General features: G+C 37.8%; 2 protein-coding genes across 5 annotated transcripts; both read right to left on the bottom strand.

The window, feature by feature from the left end:
• Positions 1–492: 492 nt before the first annotated feature.
• LOC131143453 (uncharacterized) lies at positions 493–10415 on the bottom strand. 4 transcript variants are annotated; one of them, XR_009133496.1, is made up of 8 exons: positions 10180–10415; positions 10003–10094; positions 5076–5175; positions 3539–4382; positions 3268–3401; positions 1409–2327; positions 1099–1147; positions 493–727 (listed from the first exon to the last, which is right to left on the bottom strand). XR_009133496.1 is itself a non-coding variant. In XM_058091754.1 (6 exons), the coding sequence occupies exons 1-6, from the start codon at positions 10266–10268 to the stop codon at positions 1472–1474; spliced, it is 2115 nt and encodes a 704-aa protein (XP_057947737.1). In that variant the 5' UTR covers positions 10269–10415; the 3' UTR covers positions 493–1471. The 4 variants fall into 4 exon arrangements, 1 of the variants encoding a protein (XP_057947737.1); XR_009133495.1 differs by having other exon boundaries at positions 1099–2327; XR_009133494.1 differs by having other exon boundaries at positions 493–1147.
• A 3718-nt stretch (positions 10416–14133) lies between these two features.
• On the bottom strand, positions 14134–14897 carry LOC131143452 (large ribosomal subunit protein uL15x-like). The gene has a single exon (XM_058091752.1). It carries the CDS (start codon positions 14793–14795, stop codon positions 14355–14357), a length of 441 nt encoding a protein of 146 aa, XP_057947735.1. The 5' UTR covers positions 14796–14897; the 3' UTR covers positions 14134–14354.
• Positions 14898–20858: the final 5961 nt, after the last annotated feature.

The following is a 20858-nucleotide window of genomic DNA, read 5'->3' as shown; positions in this document are numbered from 1 at the left end:
TGATTAAATAACTCAATTATTAGATGTCTGCTAAAATGTTAAAATTCAACTTGATTTTGCTTGATTATAGTCCTAATTATTATTATTACTACTGTTATTATGCATAGGCAATTTAACATTCTCTCCAAATACGTACAAATTTAAACCTCAAGTATATATTCAAAGAAATTATTATATTTGAGAGTATAGACTAATTAGATTTGATTTTATTTAAATTTAAAAAACAAATTAATATAACTTTATATTATGTTTCATCCAAATTCACATAAATTCAAACCCAAATCCATTCAACCTTCCAAAACGGGGCTCTAATGAAATTTCAACATTTGAAGGAGAGGAGGGGGGGGACACTAAACAAATTGAACTCTATTTTTAAAGTTCTTTTTTCCTTTTTTTAATTTATTTTAAACTACATCATACCATTAATTGAAGGTTAAAATGCACATAAAACTGATTTTCAATCCAGAAGCATGAAAAATGTTGGCCACCCAATTATCAAATCATAATAAATTGCCACCCAAAGCACCACAGTGATGGATCCATAAACAGTGCATGAGCAGAAATAACACAACAATCTTAAAAAGAAAAGGTAGATGCCTTGATCATTCAATAAAAAAGAAATGAAGTTCATTAGCTTTCACGACTCCATGACAATCTTCTCTCTGCTATTCTTGCAAAATACCTTTCTTTTGAGGTGGGTGTGGAATATGGCCTTCAGATCTGTGATCTGTCTCGAAAAAAAAAAAAAAAAAAAAGTTCAGGAAAACAATATATTCTGTCTGGAGAACAATCCAGCGAGACACCGGGTCTTCATCAATCCTCCTCTTTCCCCAATTCACTGTGAAAAACAACACAAACACAAAGCAAGCACCTTTTCTGGCAGCAACAATAAGCAAAAGGGCTGTTTTGATCATACCCTTTAATCCAAAGAAAGCAACTCTTCACCACTCATACTATATGGGAAAAAAATTGCTTTCTTTTGCTTTCATGCCTTCACTCTTCCAAGATACTCCATAATGGTAGTACTGAAAATGGGTTTTCTGATTCCTGATTCTCTTTTCCTTCAAGTTATGAACCAATTTCAGGTCATGAAGTTACCTGGTGTGTGTTCGCTAGATATTAATGGAGAGGTTGCCATGAAAGGAACCTGCCAAACCAAAAGATGGAGCAAATTTCACTCAATGACGGTCACTGCACAATTCTAACCATCTGACCAGTTCTCTTGCTTTTATTCAAATAATATTCATTTGGAGAGCCAGTCCAAAAAAAATTTTGCAGAGTTCCACAATCTTGCAAGCCAAGCCGACCCTCATATGTTTGTAAGTTCTGACAATTAAGAGGGTCTAGTCCATTGTCAAATTACCATTGAGAAATTCAGATAAGAACTCATTGAGGGAAATGATATTACCTTCATATCCTGTTCTGCTAGTCTATGGTGTAATAATTTGCAGGATAAAATTACGGATGGTTGTCAGTGCGGATGGAATAAAATATGAATGCATAAAGCCCAGCAAGGCAGATGAATCATGCCCATATAAAGGTAAGTGGCACTATTCCATGCCCAAAGGGATTCAACCCGAGTCCAGAAATCACCAACATTCACATTGCTGAAACCTTCAATTATGCCTTTTAAAACAAAAAACGCTGCTGGTGGAAATCCGATGACTCCCAATATTAGATTACTAGCAGCCCGGATAAAAGATCTCAAGTTCCCAGATTCAATTTCAAGCTTTAAGGGGTGAGCAATCAAGCACATTGGCACCAGCAGCATAGCCCCAAGTTCTGCTGTGGCGAAGTTGATGATTGACATGAGACACAAACCAATGAAGGCAACAGATATTGTCACAGATTTCAGTAAAGTCCATTCTTTATTTTGAGACTCGAACACACTGTTTTGTGAAAATGGGGAGCCAAAAATAAAGTACAAGATGAGGAGGCTGAACATCGAAAGCAAAACCCATGTTATGATGCTAGTTGTGGGGGTGCAATTGGGAATTTGACAGATGAAAAACGGAAAGAATGAAACAATGGTACCCCATAAGTGCACAATTAACACTTGTTTTGCAGCAAAAAGCCATTTCCATGACTTAACAGCAATGCCAAGGTCACCATCAGCAGAGGCTGTGTGAGGAGCGGTGTCATCTTTTTTAGAAGCAGCATAAAGAGAAGCTGCAACCATCGGAAGGGGTGCGATAAGAAGTGCAAAAGCAATCATGTAAACTCCTACCGACACAAATTTACTAGGAGATGTTAAAAGGTATAAGAAAAAAGACTGATGAAACTTCTCGAGGAGGTTATTTACTGACCGAATGACTCTTTCGATCAACCTACATCAAAAAAGGCAAACATGAAAACCTTAAACCACAATGTTGTAAGAATAATGAGTCCTTGAATAGACGTAAAAATAACACTATATCACCACATAGAGATTCTTGATTCACAGCAATGTGAAAGATTACAGTTAATAAAAATTCCTTGTACTGAATTATATCTCAATTCTCTGTTAAAAGAGCTAGAATATTGAAATACTAAGAAAATCAAAAGGTTTGAGAATGAAAGGAATTCATTTTTATTGCAAGACTCCCATTAATGCCACTCTATTTGATCATTTAAGAGCATGGAAAAGATATTCCGAGGACAAATCATAAAGATTTTTTTCTTTGTTCTTGAATGAAAGACAAAAAGATCAGAAAAAAGAATCCACTTCTTAGGGACACAGCGCACAGCTTAAAGAAAGTACAACAGATTGCATTTTAAACATCTAATTTTTTTTCCTAGTACGATTTACGGGCAAACATAAATTATTATGTAGTCCACTTCTATCCATAACAATCTATGTATCCACTTTAGTCATCATAAATAGTGAAGGTTCTGCCGAATTCAGCTAAACTTTTGAAATTTTTTATTTCCAAAAGAACCCCCCAGGCTAATAGGATTTTTTTATTTTTTTTTTGTGAAACTAAATGCATTTAACAATGTTTGAAAAAAATGAGAAAAATTATCGTGAGATAAACTAATCGAGTAGTTGATACTCCCGGCACCTTAGTAACCTCACTTACAGCGCCAAATAAAGTAGGACAACACAAAAACCATTAGTGACTCCAAAGAGTCATTTGTATTCAAACCAAGGACCCATGCTTCTACAGGCATTTATCCTGTCCGCCCCCCCATCCCACCCCTGCATGGAGTTGTAGTTGACAAATATAGCAGTAGGCAGCATATTTTGTTTCACAAATGGAAACAAAAGAGATATAAATGAGTACTGACCCGCCACCTCGCAGAAGAAACTCATTTCGCCTGGCTTTGTTAATCAGAGCAGCTTTTGGTGAAACTTCCAAAGTGATTGCATCAACTTGGTAATCACGAAATGCACCATGGGGACCAGTGGGAATACCCAATGCCTAACAGTAGGAAAATAAATCAATATATGTGTGCAATAAGTGATAAAGAAAATAAGCTACACAAGCTCAATTACCACTAAAACCCTCCCCAACCCGCCATGTGGTGTGGGGGGTGAGAAGCAAGAGAATGACCCTACCTGGAAATACAACGAACTTGCCAGTGTAGCAGAGCCTTCAACATAATCTGCAACAGGGATGCCAAACTCCCATTGGGGATTTAATCTTCTAACCACTTTTCCTAGAAATTCAAATACTTCACCAACAATCTCAACCCATTTCGAGTCGATCAAGGACCATAATTTCTCCACTTTAACACGTAAACCTTGCCTATGCACGGCTAAATAGTTCACGACATTGATGAGATCTAGGTTTGGCATCTGTCCATTAGATGCCTCAGCATATATTCTAAGGGTGTCCTGACCTTGTCCATCTCTATTCGCAACCTTAATGACAAGGGCAGCAGCCATAGTACCAGCACGTCTAAAAACGTTTGTAATTTGTTTCTCTTGCAGCTCATATAAAGCATTGCTTTCATCACATAATTCAACATTTATTTTCCTCAAACCACTAAATAGAGGTCCATGATAATCTCTTAGCCAAGCAGCAACAGGGGCATGCTCTCCAAACTGTGAATCTGCAGCAAGCCATATAATATCTTTGGCCAGCCAAGTAACTCGGGCAAGTAGCGAGAATACGGAATATGCAATTCCCAGTGATAAAGCTTCACCTGGATTAATCTTTGAAGAATTATAAGGTGTCACCAGGACTATAGCTTCCTTCCCATCACCACGGGGAGCTCTCATTATCCCAACTGCACTGACACCACGAGATGAACAACTACAATTTTCTTGGATGATCCCAGAATCAGGGCCAGAAAAGAAATGCAGTGGATGAAACTGATGTAATTGAGGGTAAAACTTGTGATAACTAACTTCAGCACCCAAATTTTCCATATGCTGTGCTATCAATCTTGAAATTTCTCTGCATCAGAATAAGAAAATGACATACATAAAATTCAGGGAAAAAAACAAAGAAAGAAATGTAGCACTGGGTTTTTGTTTCCTTTTTCCCATTTATGTTGTTGGAAACCTCACTTATACCATGAAGGCATGAGAGAAACAGGAAGAAACGAAAAACAAAGATGAAAAAAGAAAATAAGAGGAAGAGATGCACAACTCAAGTGGGAAGCAAAACAAGAACTTGGAGAGCTGCTCTATCATAAAGTTTTAACTCAAAAAGATCATTTTTGCAGAAATCCTAGTAGTTCTCGAATTTCATCCATGAAATTGACCAAGGTGAATAGATTATAAGGAAAGCTAAAAGTTATTTATTAGGTGCAATAAAATTACTACACCTGCAATATATTTAATTTAATCATACTATGAACACTCCAATGTTCCTGCATGTGCGCAAATTCAACAGGCTTGCTCATGAAGCCTAAATGGAATTAAAATAATTTAACAGGCTAACTTAAGTATCAAAATTAACCGACTTAGCATAAACGTCATACTACTTTTGCGAATCCAGAACCATGATGTATAGACATGCCAAATTGGCAAATTCACATAAATGTAAAAAAAAGTAAGATGATCAACACCTGCACTTGGCCCAAAAATGAAACAGCTGACTATTCAAGATAAGAAAACATCTAACCAGTGTCCAGAAACCACATACAGGCTTGAATTTGCAGATCTCAAGTTAGAACTTGTTAATTCCTTCATCAGTCTATTTGCCCCCATAATGTCATCAGTAGAAAGCATAGTATTCACAGAACCTGGGAAGTGACAGTTCAACCATATCAAAACAGTAGACTCATTTGGTCAAATGCACGCCCAAGAACCATGGAAGTAAACCATAATATACTAAGATTCTAAGAACATCATAAAAAGGTGAACATCATAGAAGAGAAATACAAGATGATTTTATAGCATGTGATAAAGCAAAAGAAGACAAAACCCTCCACACAAAAGTGGCCTAGCACATTTATGTGGCATTTGAGAAACAAATTTTGTATTATGAATTTGAAATTGCGTGAGCTGAGACAACTTAAAAAATAAAAAGGGCAGCCCAATGCACATAGCTCCCGCGTATGCGAGTCCGAGGAAGGGGCAGACCACAATGGTTTTATAATGTTGTCACATGGATCGGATAAATAGGATGTACAGCAGATTAAAATACAACAAGCAAATGAAACACACCTAAAATGATAAACAACAAGAACAACAACAAGATTTACGTGGTTCGGCAAAACCTACATCCACGGAAGCAATGGTACATGAATTTCACTAAAGAAATGTCAAAGTACACAATACACTTCTCAATGATCTCTCACATATCTCATAATACCCTCAAACAAGGATAAATAGACTTTTCTTCGGAGGTTTCCCCCAAAATACCAACTTAACGTTTAAATTCAAAATTTAAATTTCTGTCTCGCAGTCCAGGAACGAAACCGTCAACGGTTTTTTGAGATTGCTTGAAACTGTCGATGGTTTGAGATACCGAGAGCAATTTCTGAGATGTTTGAGATTTTTCAGTAAAACCGTCGACGATTTCAGCAAGGCTCTAGAAAACCGTCGACAGTTTTCTCTCAAAAACCTATAGTATGTTCTTCTTCCTTATGTAACTTAGTCATTCCGAGAAATGAGCCACCATGCACAGCAATCTCCACCTTGACGAATTTCTGCCCCTTAGGAGAAATAAGAGAAACATACCTCGATACTCCACCTCGACCTTAGACCGTTAAGTTGGGTTTGTCTACCTTCTAGCATTTGGAGACATGCACCAAGTTCAAGCAATGCCACTTGAACTTGCCGATGGAAGCTTTAGCTCCTACCATCAACCCCGACACAGTTGTAGATGTAACACCCGAAGACTTCGCCCAAAGCTTCCAATAAGATCTTCCCACAATAGGAAACACAAAAGCTGCTGCAAGTCTTATATCACCAAAGCCCCCCTGCATAGTCCTCAACAAAACTAATAACTGACGGTCCACTATGTTGCCTGCTGAAACACTTCATTACACAATCATGGAGGACCTTTGACATATCCTAGACATCACAGTCCGTCCTTAAGTACCGAGCGGTAGACATTCCATATTGATTCTCCACAGAACCCTCCTAAGACGGCAAACGAAGTCTCCCTCCGGTTTCGTCCACAAAGCTATCCTGAGATAACACCAATCTCCCTGTAGCTCTGTCCATTCAAATCAGCAAACCAAGACCCATCTTGGCCGTACCCAACACATTCATGTCAAAACCTTTCAACAAAGTTCCCAACTGATTAGCCTCAGTTAAAGCATTTCCAGCCAATAACATGTCATTCACATACAACAGATACATCACTTCATACATCACTATCACCCTCTTCCCAACTAGGAGCCTCACCAATTTATACCTGAATGGTGGTCTGATAGTGCACATGGGCCCACTGTGATCCTACTGATTTCCCGAGTTGAAACTCCCTACAATACGACCAATGTCATTGTTGCCCTGAGTCTGTTGCTCCACCTGCATCACATGCCCATTCATATCGTGATACTATTGACTCGAGATAGAACTTCCCCCATTTCTACCATGAGTCCTTAACTCTACCTGAATAACATAATTGCTACTACCGCAATTTTCTGGCATTAGTTTCTCTTCCTATACCTGAATACGCTGCCCCATGACTTTAACAAAAAAATTCATGTCCTCGATCACCCCTTTGTTTGCCATAAGATCACCCAACTTGCACCCATCTTTCATATAACCCAGAAGATATATTGTCCGGACATAACACCAAGTCTAAATCCTCCATCACTAGAATAGTGGACCAGTGGATATCCACTCACAATCGAGTAGTCTACCACAAAACCTGCCCACAATTCACTTGCAACTTTTCCATGTAGCGATACCTTTGGCGATCAGTCATACGAGAAACGCACCATACTCACTGACTTCACCAAAAAGTACCCTGCAAGCCCTGCATATGATCTGCCTTACTCACAAAACTCCTTTAACAAAACCAGCGAACTCAGTCCCAATGGCTGAATTGAGGATTTCTCTCCTGATCTGGTATTACACCTCAACCACAAAACCTCAACATTAGGCTTGTGCCACATGAGATAAACCAAGACCTTCCGTGATACATTCACGAAAAACATATGTCTATCCTTTGATGCTATCATCATCGGTCCCCAAACATTTGAATACATGTAGTCACCCATATGCTTCAACTGCATATGCCACAAGGTATCTGATTCAGATTTAACAGCTGCAGCTCCACCTACAACCGTAACACCCCGCAGTACATAGATATTTCCTGCTATCTTTTCTCCTTTGATCACTATCGAGTTGCATTCACACACTTTCATTTCTCTTTTTTCAGACTTGTAACAAAATCTACTACAGTCTAAAATACCCAATGAAATAAAATTCTTTCCTAGACCCTCAACATGCCTTACATCACATATGATTCTTACAACACCATCATACATTTTGATTTTGACATTTCCAATACCAAGTATTTTGCATGAAATATTATTTCTCATCAAAACGCAACCAGTATTGATTGACCTGTAGGTGTCAAACCATCTTCTATTTGCTGTCATGTGATAAGAGCATCCGGTAGCTAGGATACAAGAATCATCTGTGAGGCATTCCTAATGAAATACATAGCATATCCCCATCACTGCACTCTGAATCTTCTTCCACTACATTTGTAGATTCTGATGGACCTTACTGATTTTCAGAATTTCCTTTCTTCTACTCCAGACATTCCGGTCTCATGTGCCCAATTTTACCGCACTTAAAACATTTCACGTCCTTCTTCTTCTTCCTAGACTACAACTGAGATTTGCTTTGAGACTTACGTCTCCCATGTTCTTAATTACTTTTCACAACAAGTCTTTCACCATGTGATGCTTCATCGCTAATCATTTTTCTTTGATGAAAACGAAGCAATGCACTTGTCACCTCTTCCAAGTTTAGGCTATCCTTGCCCCATGTAAGAGTTGTAACCAAATTCTCATAAGTTTGAGACGTACGTAGGGAATTTAATAACATCAATGTTTTATCTTCCTCCTCAAACTTTACATCAACACGTGTCAAATCACTCGCAATTTGATTGAAAATGTTGATATATTGGTTCAAATCTGAACCCTCAACCATCTGAAGCCAATACAACTTTTACTCAAGAAAAAGTTTGTTCGACAAGGATTTAGACATATACTGGCTTTCTAGCTTTCGCCACACAGCCGCTAGAGAATCCTCCTCCATCACATGATAAAGAACTTCATCGGTCAAACACAAGTGTATTGTAGAAACGGCATTTGCTTCCAATTCTCTCCATGTTGCCTCATCCATTCCAACCGGTTGAACGTCAAATAGAGCCTTAGTCATTGTTTGTTGCACAAGTCTATGCTTGACTCTCCTTTGCCCTAAACCAAATTTTTCGGTTCCATCAAATTTGACAATGTCAAATCTTACAAAAGATGATCCTAACGCTATGACAACAATTGCTCTGATACCAATTTGTTATAATATGGATCGGATAAATAGGATACACAACGGAATAAAATACAAGAAGCAAATGAAACACAACCATAAAATGATAAACAATAAAAACAACGACAAGATTTATGTGGTTCGGCAAAGCCTACATCCACAGAAGCAATGGCACACAAATTTCACTAAGGAAATGTCAAAGTACACAATACACTTCTCAATGATCTCTCTCATATCTCACAATACCCTCAGATAGGGATAAATAGACTTTCCTTCAGAGGTTTCCCCCAAAAAACCAACCAACTTAACGTTTAAATTCAAATTTTGAATTTCTGTCTCGCAGTCCAAGAACGAAACCGTCGACGGTTTTCTGAGATCGCCTAAAACCGTCGACTATTTGAGATACCAAGAACAATTTCTGAGATGTCTGAGATTTTTTAGCAAAACTATCAACGGTTTCAGCAAGGCTCTAGAAAACCGTCGACTGTTTTCTCCCAGAAACCTATAGTATGTTCTTCTTCCTTGTGTAACTTAGTTATTCCAAGAAATGAACCACCATACACAACATATAATACGCAGTCTTACCTTATATTTTTACAAGAGATTATTTCCACGCCTCGAACCCATGACCTCCAAGTCACACAGCGACAACCTTACCATTGCGCCTAAACTCCCCTTCGAGTTGAGACAACTTATAATCCAAAATTGCATAGACTTTTATTCAAATTCACAACTGCAAAGTAGTGTTCCCAGATGCAACATAGAACATCAATTTGCAATTGTGAACTTAAAAATTGGGTGAATCTTGGACAAATTTTAATAACAATTTCATGCAATTTCAAATTAAATTTCCCAAATGCAACATTGTTTGCATTTGTTAACGTGAGTTTGAAATGTTTTAGAACCCAGAAAGTTTTTTATCCCAGCTCATCAGTGTCAGCACAAAACAACAAAGACACACGGTTTAAATTTCCATTTTCCTTTCTTGTCCATAGTTTTCTCGCCAATCAAACAGAGGACGCAGCTAATTCATAAATATGCAGGCTACATTGTTACCATATTGGAAAACATTCAAGAAATCTCGGTTGCCCAGAACCTATATAAAGCCCACTGACCTGGCATGAGCGCATTTTCAGAAACGTAAGTGGTCTTGGCAAGAACAGGAAGCAGCAAGAGAGCCAGAACCCCGGCAGTACAGCAAACGGCACTGAAACCAAGAAGGACGAAACATCGATCATTGTCAGATTCGAATCGAAAAGTCACAAATTTTGAGATGAAAAAAGAACGAGCACCTAACGAGGAGGCTGTGAGCAATGAGGAAGATCCCTATGCGTACGATTGGCCGACGTTTTTTGCCTCTGACGGTATCGCTCTCAGCCATGATTGAATGGCTTTGCGGCTTTTGCCCAGGGAACGGCGACGAGCTTTTCACTTTTCGGTTCCCACTTCTCAGCTGTTCTTCCAAATTTTCAGGCGCAGGGGGGAGAGTGAGGGAGGTTACCCGGATTGCACTATGCAAGTCCGCAGACCGGGTTCGGATTCTCTTAACGTAAAAACGGGTTTGATTAATTGTTTGTAAAGTTTTACATTTAAATCAAATTGTTTGGTTCTAATATTTATGAATCGAATTGAATTAAATAAAGGTCTCAAGTCTAATCCAAGGAATCGGTCCGAATCGAACATATTCAGTTCAATATAAATTATGTTGATCTTCTTGGTCTTGTACCAGGCCTTGATTACGCCACTAAAAATTAAAACGGACTTTGTTAATTATATCAATTTAGATAGAAATTTTGCGCAAGAGAATTCTTATATGAAATATAATTGAATATTTCTTTTCAAAAACCAATTGTTGAAATGATTTTTTAAGATAATATTCAAACAAAAAAAAAATTTATATCAGTTACATTCTTTAGAAAATTTAAAATTGGTCATTAAATATACCTTCTCGGTTCAATTTTTTCAATTTCATAAAATACAAAATCAAAACTAAACTGAAATGTTCGGTAAACTAATTTTTTAAACCTAGCGGAAGTGAATGATATAAAAAAAATCAACCTATTTCGATCCAATTCGAATCGATTTAGTCAATCCCACCGGTTTCAGTAAATTTTGTTACACCACTAAATAAAACGATAACATGTAAACTTATGCATTGATACGATATTTACGTGTGACTATTTATTTGAGAGTGGCACAAGCCATCAAGCCATTTAAAGTCTAATTTAAGATTATAACTAAAACCCATCAACAATTACTTTTAGATCCAATGCGTGCCCACTCATAAATCGCACCATAACAATTATTTTTAAATTTACTATAAGGTCTATGAAGTTATTTCGTGAGATTTTAAATCAATGATTTGTAGTAAACTAGATCCTTCATTTTAATGACATGAACATGCATGCAGCTTCACAAGTGTTTGCCGACCAAAATATATATATTTATTTTCATCTTCTTTTAGAATTGTTTATGGATTATAAGAGAAAAACGTGAGGTTAGATATACCATTTCATAATCAAGTGTGAACCATAATATATACTACTACACTAACGTTTCGTGCGATATTGGTGAATGAAAGGTTTATTTAGTAAGTGACCAAAAGTTTAAAATCGTAATTGACCAATTTTAAAATAAAGCAAATTAATATTATGAACAAAGTTTAAGAATGTGACCTTTTAACTACCCTTCTCCTTTATCTGTATAGGGATGAGCTCAATCCGATAATACAATCTAATCTAACCCAAAACCACTCCCCAACCTCATGCCTTCTACCAGATGAGGCTACTAAGGCTCAAACCTTGGAACTCCTATAGGTGAACCAAGCCACTATGCTCAATGCTCAATTTATTTAAGTAGGTGACTTAGATCAAACCAAAAGGTTTCTAGAGCCTCTTTTTTTTTTTTGTAATTTTAATAATAATAAAAATGTGTTACTTGAGTCATATGTACATGAATTAATCATAAGTAGTTAGATAAAAAAATGCCTTGACATTTAAAAATGATGGGTTTATCAAGTAAGTATTGGCATTCCAACAGGATGCCAAACTTGTAATAGTATCCAAATGGCAGAGAAGTTTCAATACTTATACCTTTTCTTATGGACCGTCCATTAAACTACCAAAGAAAAAAGGATAAATCAATGTGATCATGACATTGTAGGTGCTTGCAATAGGACGGATGCGACTTCCCTCCATTGGTTTGAGTGGCGTATCTTGGATTTGTCATTTTGTCAAAGTTATTTTAAGGAAAATGCTAAAGATTGGCTCATGTGATAGCAAGTGAGAGGAGGTGTGGACTCATGTGTCCAACACTCTCTTGTTGTCACATGGACTTGTGATCATCATAGACCCTGATGAGCGTCACTTACTCTTTCTTATCACATGCATGCAATAAATATCACAGCTCATAAATGATGCACCATTATTTAAAGAGACATGCTAAAATTGACAACAAATATATTAAAATGATTGGCACGGTTAGGATATCTTGCTCTTTTTTTTTTCTTTGCCCCTATAACAAATCCATGTTAATATGTCATCCATCAAAGCACAATTGCATGGAGAGTACAAGTGGGCACTACTCTGGTATTATGAAAGTAACTCTCATTTAATAGGATTAGTACAAGTATGTACTACTTATTTGATTTTGTGAAGTAACTCTTACTTGATGGGGTCAGAATATTTAACTCACGGTCTCTAACATGGAAGTGGGGTTAAATTAGTAAGGTAAGAAAAATGATTTTTTTTTAAAACTTTCCCGCAATCAAGAAAGCACTCTTGTTTTTCAATTCGAAGGACCTAAGGTGATAAATGACCTTCTCTTCAAAATTCTTGAAAACTTAACTACCCTAAGTAGAGCAATAAAACAGCACCCAGAGGGCCTCCAGAATATTTTCTCTATAAACAATTGATTCTTGATTCAATGGTAGGAATATAATTTGGACCAATTTTTTAAATTCACATTTTCTAGTTTTGTTAGTCCACAATGGTGTACATGAACCATGCCATATTAGCACACTAGCTGTTCAACATTATAGCCAAATTATTCAAAATATTTAACACATAATAAACTCAATGCATTCTTATGTAATTTACATTGGATGTCAAACTACACTATATAATTATAAAGCATTTTCATAATATTTACATGGTCACAAGTCATGACACAGATTTATGAAACCACCTCAAAACAAAGAAAAAGAAATTTGTGAAGCTACAAATATATATATATATATATATATATATATATAATTAAACAATGCTTATAATTTCCAGAGATCTGAGAAGCTTTTTAAAATGAAACAATTTCACACTAACATCAATACCACGCAGGGAGATGTCTCCTCTCATAAGCAATACACTCCTCAAACCAACACAGCCTAAAATGTCTCATCATCATCATCACCACCAATCAAACCTCTTGTAATTCAGCAACATGAACTACTACAGATAGCACAATTCTTATAAATCTACAGGGATTCAACAATGGTCACATTGCAAAGCTTAGAAATCCACAGACCCACGAACATAAGAATATTATCATGAAATCCATCAAATATACTGACAAAAGAACTACAAGTTAATCTATGTCTACTCAGAGATTAACCAATCCAATGCCCAAGATATAAACCCCCCACACACTCCCCCCCTTACATTTCTCTGTTGCTACTTGTAATGTTCGGCAAACACATCATATCAATCAAAAATAAATCTCTCTTATGGCCAAGGCAACTTGGAAGACATTAGAAAAAGAACAAGAAAATATGAAGAAATTCACTTTTTTATGTTTCATCATCTACAACAGTAAGAGATTGTATCTTGTGATTGAGAATGAAAACATGAAGAAATAACAAAATTTAAAGTTAATGCATGTAAAATAAAGTGTTGATTCATTTGTTATAAAGGTTATTCTCTCACCTTTTTTGATAATCAAGCATTGCAAACTGATTCCCTTCGTATTTTCTTTTGCTTTCATCACATTTTTCTATGTTCCAAACAGTCAGTTAAAAACCAATCCAGAGGAAGTGAACAAGAAAAAATGTCAAGCAATTCAAGCAACTCAACATCTAAACTCCTAGATACACAAAAAGTAATGATGGAATGTAGAGAATGCTTTCAAGTAACAGAATTCTTTCATAAAAGCTGCCAAATCCTAGTTTTTCATTTCATTTCACACATCATTCTGATTTCCAAGTCCAAGTTCCTATCCAATTTTCTCAGATTTTTGCAGATTACACAAGATCATCAGAAAACCATCCAAATGCTATTAAAAACACCACAACGCCAATCAATTCCATGGCACGCCCATCAGGATAAAACAATAGATCTGAACATAATCATAATGAAGTTCAAGCAAATGCAACATTCAATATCAAGCATAAACGGAAATCACTACATTCATTTCAGTCTCAACAACTCTATCAAAATTTAAGTAGGTCAAAAAATACAAACAGGGTAGTTTGGGTCTAGGCCGTGAGAACAACGGCACCGCCGGCCTCCTTGATCTTCTTCTCCGCGGTCTTCGACACGAGCTTGGCCTTTACGACGATGGGCTGAGAAGAGGGCAAAACCCCTTTCCCGAGGACCTTGAAGTAGCCGAATTGAGTCACATCGACCAGAGGGGCGTTAGTTGGAGAAGCTTTGTCCTTGACTTCTTGGGGCACCAGAGACCAGAGCTTGTCGATGTTGACGATAGGGCAGTAGAACTTGTTGCGAAGCTTATGGAAGTACCTCATGCCCACCTTTCCGAAGTAACCGGGATGGTATTTGTCGAAGAGAATGCGGTGGTGGTGCATGCCACCGGCGTTTCCCCGACCTCCGGGATGCTTCCGGTGCTTACCGATGCGGCCATGGCCGGCGCTCACGTGCCCTCTCTTCTTCCTGTTCTTCTTGAACCTCGTCGTCATCTCTTCCTCTTCCTCTCCCTCTCCCTCTCCCTCTCTCTCTTCACTGGTGAATGGTAAGCAGCCGAGACGAGACGCTAGGGTTTGCAGGAATTTATAAGACTTTTGGCTTCTGGCCGCTTCGTGACGACGTCGTTTAACTGTTGTTAGGACTACCGGGATGACGTCGTTTAGGGGTCGTAATGAAAACAACCAAGGGGCTCAAACAACGACCTTTAGATGGGATTTGATTCCTAAATTGCTCCACAATCCAAAAGATTATAAGAGACGAAGAAAAATTGAAATTGTTACCATTTCATGGAATCCTTATTGAGATTAAATGATGAGGCAAAATTAAAATTATTTTAGAAGTTTAGGACTGATGATAAAATAATTTAAAGTTTGAAAACTGAATATGAAACATACATCATAATAAAGGAATTATTGTTGTACTTTTCTTAACTTTACTTTTACTCTGTGGAGTCTTTAGATTTAGATTTGTATTGGATTTAGAAGATGATGTGATATAAATTTGTATTAAAATTTGTCCAAATTTACTCAAATCTAAATCTAAGATTTGAAATTCATACTCCTAAGCGCAGTTCTAGGTGTCACGAGCTGAAAATTTCACACATTTGTGAAAGGACATTGCGGCACTAGTTAAACTCATCTTATTTAACTAGCCACCATATCGTTTAGCGCAATTCATCCACAAAACACTTTCAATATCATTCAAGCAAACATCAGCATAAGTAGCACGCAACTTATGGAAGCAGTGGCAAGTAAGCAATAAACATTGAAGCGATGCAATTTATTAACAACACATTCGTTAACATTGTGTGTTTAGCTGATGGAGATCAGCGGGCCTCACCCCTTTCCTTCGCCGACATGGTGACACGTGGACGACCTCCAGATGTCCACTTTAGTTCATAACTATTTTGCAAGAAACCATGAATTGATGTGCAAATTTCTTCAAAACGTTTAAACACAAAAGTTGTGGCATATTTTGTTATCTTTCTTTTGATACCAAGATCGCCCTATTTAGAGTTTTCTAGTAAAGGTTATGCCCCAAATACTGAAGTGTGTTCATGGGTGAAATTGTCCATCCATCAACAGCTCACAGGTTTTCTAAAGAGTCTCGACCAGGGTGCGACTAGGATACCATGAGGTGCAACCAAGTCTTCTGCACACTGAATAATTCTAGAGAACTTTGACTAAAAGTGCGACTAGGAGCCTTGAGGGTGCGACCTAGTCAAAAATACCTTCATTTGAGCATTAAAATAAGCAAGTTCGAGACCCATGTGGACCTTACAAGCTCTTGTACACCCCACACATATTTGAACCCCTCCTTTTGACTTTTATTTAATATATAATATTGCAAGACAACTTGCTTGCATGTGCTTCTTAGTAAGTTGTTCTTAGCAAGTTGTGAGTGTGCATTTATTTCTTTGTCTCCTATGCTTGTATGGGAAGCGTGCATTCTTTAATTGTCTTGTCACCTTTGTGCTAAGTCTTTATATTCTCCATTGTAAGAATTGAAAGTAGCTAAGTCTGAATATTGATATTGAAAGGATTTTCCTTTGTTGAAGTGTAACGCCATAACTTGGGTCTGTCAGGAAGCACTATATCTCTCCTCTTCCACTTGGACCAGAGTCGGGCCATATCGGACTAATGACTGGCCCTACAGACCAACACGCATCCTTTTCAGTGTGTTTTGTCCTCACTCACATACTTCCTGAGAAAACTTTCCTAAAGGTCACCCATCCCAAGATTACTCCAAGCCAAGCACGCTTATCCGTAGAGTTCTTATGGGAAGGCTCCCAAAAAGAAAGGTGCACCTTATTGATATGGGTAGTAACATCTAATTCTTTTAAGCCTTTCTTCCACGGGGTATCACATTCTCCCCCACTTACAGAACGCAACATCCTCATTGCGAACCCACATTTCCAAACCCAAGCGATGTGAATCTCATCACACTTCCGGCTAGGTAATTGCTCTGATACCATGTTGTAACACCCCAACCTGGGACTATCAGGGAGCATTGCATCTCTCCTCCTCTACCTAGACCAAATAACAGGGGGGGCCTTATCGAACTAATGATTAGCCCCACAGACCAACACGTGTCCTTTTTAGTGTGTTTTGTCCTCACTAACACACTTCCTAAGAAAACTTCCCAGAAGGTCACTCATCCTAAGATTACTCCAAACCAAACACACTTAACCATGAAATTCTTACGAGAAGGCTCCCGAAAAGAAAGGTGCACCTTGTTGATATAGGTAGTAACATCTAATCCTTTTAAGTCTTTCTTCCACGGGTATCACATTCTCCCCCACTTACAGAACGCAACGTCCTCGTTGCGAACCCGCATTTCCAAACCCAGGCGATGTGAATCTCATCATACTTCTAGTTAGGTAATTGTTCTGATACCATTTTGTAACGCCCCAACCTGGGTTTGTCAGAGAGCACTACATCTCTCATTTTCCACTTGGACCAAACAATAGGGGGCGAACCATATCGGACTAATGATTGGCCCCACGGACCAACACGTGTCCTTTTCAGTGTGTTTTGTCCTCACTCACACACTTCTTGAGAAAACTTCCTAGAAGGTCACTCATCCCAAGATTACTCCAAGTCAAGCACGCTTAACCGTGGAGTTCTTATGGGAAGTCTCCCGAAAAGAAAGATGTACTTTATTGATATGGGTAGTAACATCTAATTCTTTTAAGCCTTTCTTCCACGGGGTATCACATGAAACTTGTTATAACTTTGTCTGATCTTTGTGATTAAGTGGTGAGAGGCTACGCGTTCTCTCCAGGGATCAGGTGGTGAGAGACCACTAACCTATCCAGCAACTCCATCTCCATATCCTCCCTCTCTCACTCTCACGGCCACCACCAAAGTTACACCCACACGGCCACTGTTTCTCCGTTCCACTACTGCATATGTTTCAATATCTCAAAGCTTACACGAGAACTTCATGTGTGATCCAACTACATGTTGAGCAATGTCTAGCATCCATTAAATCTCTTGGTAAATTAGTATTTGTTTGAACCTTTACTTAATCTTGTTAAAGTCTTATCTTCAATTTCTGAAATTCCATATTTAATTTGGTAAGCCCTTTAAATTCAGAGATTGCAATATTGTTACTTGCTAGTTTAAAATCAATTCTGGGAATATTGTTGTGCTAAACATATAACTTCTTTCTTGAAATATTAAAATATTATATTTTTTGCATTTAACTTGATTCCTTTGTGAAAGAACTCTTGGGACTTATTTCAGAATAGCACTCTACACCCTTTCAAAATTCCCACAACATGTGAAATGTCTTTTGATTTATGGTGTTTATGAAAGTTAATTAAATTCTTAATTTAAAGTGCTTTGAGTGTATGTGCTTGTAAGGGTTGAACAATAGGACATAGGTCGACCAACCACGTGTTACACCATCTTGGTATCAAAGCTTAGGCTAGTTAGGTGAACCCTCAAAGTCCACTGCCCTTGGCCGAATTGGCCTCCCCAAAAATTCCTTTCCTTAGCCGTGAGTCTCTTGCCCTTGTGTTGTTATGTTTTGACGGCAACCCAAGCTGAAAACCGTTATCATAGTTGTAGGAATGACATGGACCGTGATATCCTATTAGATGACCTACAAGACCAAGTTCAAGTCCTAACTCGAGAGTTAACTAATGCCCTTTCCAGAATTGAGAGGCTAGAAGCTAATGTAGCTCCTACCAACAAGGGTCAAGTCACCTCAAGAGGTAGCAATCCCACCGTTCAGCAGCCCTTGGATAAAGGAAAGGCGCCCATGAATAAGTCCTCTAAACAAATTTTTGAAAATGATGTGTGCTACAAGTATCACAAAAAAGGCTACTTTGTTGTGCAATGTCCCACTAGGAATTTAGCAATTGAAAAAGAGGAGGAAGAAGAAGAGTTAGGAGAAGAACATCCTTATATTCCCAAGGAAGTAGCAAGTAAGGATGAATTGTCAAGTGAGCCAGATGAGAGTGTCAGTTTGAGTGTGATGAGATGTATTATGAACATTCCCAATGATCAAAAGGATTGGCATCACACTTCTATTTTCCATACTTACATCAAGTGTGGAAATAAAAGCTACAAGATGATCATAGATGGTGGAAGTTGTATTAATGTAATTTCAAAATTAGCTTCAGAAACACTAAAATTGAAAGTTGAGCCCCACCAACAACCATATAAGGTAACTTGGGTTGATGCCACCAACATATCCGTAAGCCATCGATGTCTAGTCCCCATTAAGATTGGTGATTATAAGGACAAGATTTGGCGTGATGTCCTTCCCATGGACGATGCCCATATTTTGTTAGAAAGACTGTGGTTGTATGATTTGGATGTCTCGCATAATGGATGGTCCAACACTTATTCATTTAGGTGTAATGGCAAAATAATTATTTGGAATCCATTAGAGCCAAAATGTGAGAAAGATAAGAAGGAAAAGAAAGAAACTAGTGGTCAATCCTTGAACACCATAAGTAAAAAGTTGTTTGAGCAGGGAAGTCGAGATATACATGCAGTGTTGGAGGTTGTTTCTAGGGAACCTAAAACACCCCTTTCTTAGCAAGAAACATCATTATAACTATCATCCATACCATCTGAGTTTAAGGATGTCATCTTTGAGCCACCTAGTGATTCAGCTCCTATGAGAGAGAATCAACATGTCATTAACCTTGTTCCTAGCTCATTTCTGCCTCATTTACCACATCAAAGAGTGAACCTAAGAGAAAAGGAGGAGCTAAATAAACAAGTGAATGAACTGAGGGAACATGACCTTATTCAGGAGAGCATAAGTGACTGCTCTACTCTCTTTACTCCCAAGGAATATTACACTTGGATTACATGCATCCATGATAAAGCAACCAACAAGATTGTCATCAAGAATAGGTTTCTTAAAACCATTGTTTCCAATAGAGATGTACAACTCATAGGTTACTTCTTAAAAGACTTGTGGACTATGTTAGGCACCAAACTCAAATTTTCTAGTGCTTATCACCCTTAGACTAAGTGGCGAATCGAAGTAGTGAATAGGAGCCTTAAGGACCTATTGAAATGTTTGGTATTTAAGAATACCCTAGCTTGGGATTCATGCCTTCCTGTGGCCAATTTTGCATTCAGTAGTTCAGTGGATAGAACCACATGTCGTAGCCCATTTCAGGTTATCACTGGATATAGCCCTAGAAAGCAAGTAGCTAGATCTTATTCCACTGCCACTTAAGTCTAGAGTGAGTGAGCCAACTGATGCTTTTATAAAGCATATACACAATCTACACTTTGAAATAAGAATAAAGGTTAATCTAAAAATTGAACATTATAAATCTAGTGTTGACATACATCGTATGTTGAAAGAATTTTCAAAGGATGATATGGTTATGGTCCGTATTTGTCATGAGCAGATTCCTATAAGAAAGGTGAGGAAGTTGCATGCTAACAAGATCGATCATTTCAAAATTTTAAAGAAAACTAGTTCTAATGCTTACATACTTTCTTATTGATTTTGGCATAAGTAATGTTTTCAATATTGAGGATCGAGCCCCATTTCTTGTAGCATCTTCTTTTGTAGAACCTTCAACTTCTAACCCTATAGATGACCCCACTCCATTTCCCACTCCTCTTGAACATAAAACACCAAAGTTACCTTTGCCTTTATCCTTATCCATGCCCAAGAACCTTAATGCAATCTTGCATGACAAGACAAAGTTCAAACAAGTAGGATCATACTAGAAGTTCTTGGTCAAGTGGAGAGGTAAACCACAATCGAAGCGTAGCTGGATTATAAAAGAAGACCTCCTTCGTCTCAACCCAGAATTTTACTCCCAGTATTTCACCTCTCATTCTTTGGAGAAGAATTCTTTTGGTCCCGGAAGAGATAATGGGGATCAGCAAGCCTTATCCCTTTCCTTCGCCGACATGGTGACATGTGGATGACCTCCAGATGTCCACTTTAGTTCATAACTATTTTGCAGGAAACCATGAATTGATGTGCAAATTTCTCTATCAAAAGCTTCCTATATTCAAAAAGTTTAAACACAAAAGTTGTGGCATATTTTGTTATCTTTCTTTTGA

Source organism: Malania oleifera, chromosome 11, assembly GCF_029873635.1.
Source record: "Malania oleifera isolate guangnan ecotype guangnan chromosome 11, ASM2987363v1, whole genome shotgun sequence".
Taxonomy (NCBI): Eukaryota; Viridiplantae; Streptophyta; class Magnoliopsida; order Santalales; family Ximeniaceae; genus Malania; species Malania oleifera.
Note: the sequence above shows the minus strand (reverse complement) of the source record. Positions and strands in the feature narration are given on the sequence as shown.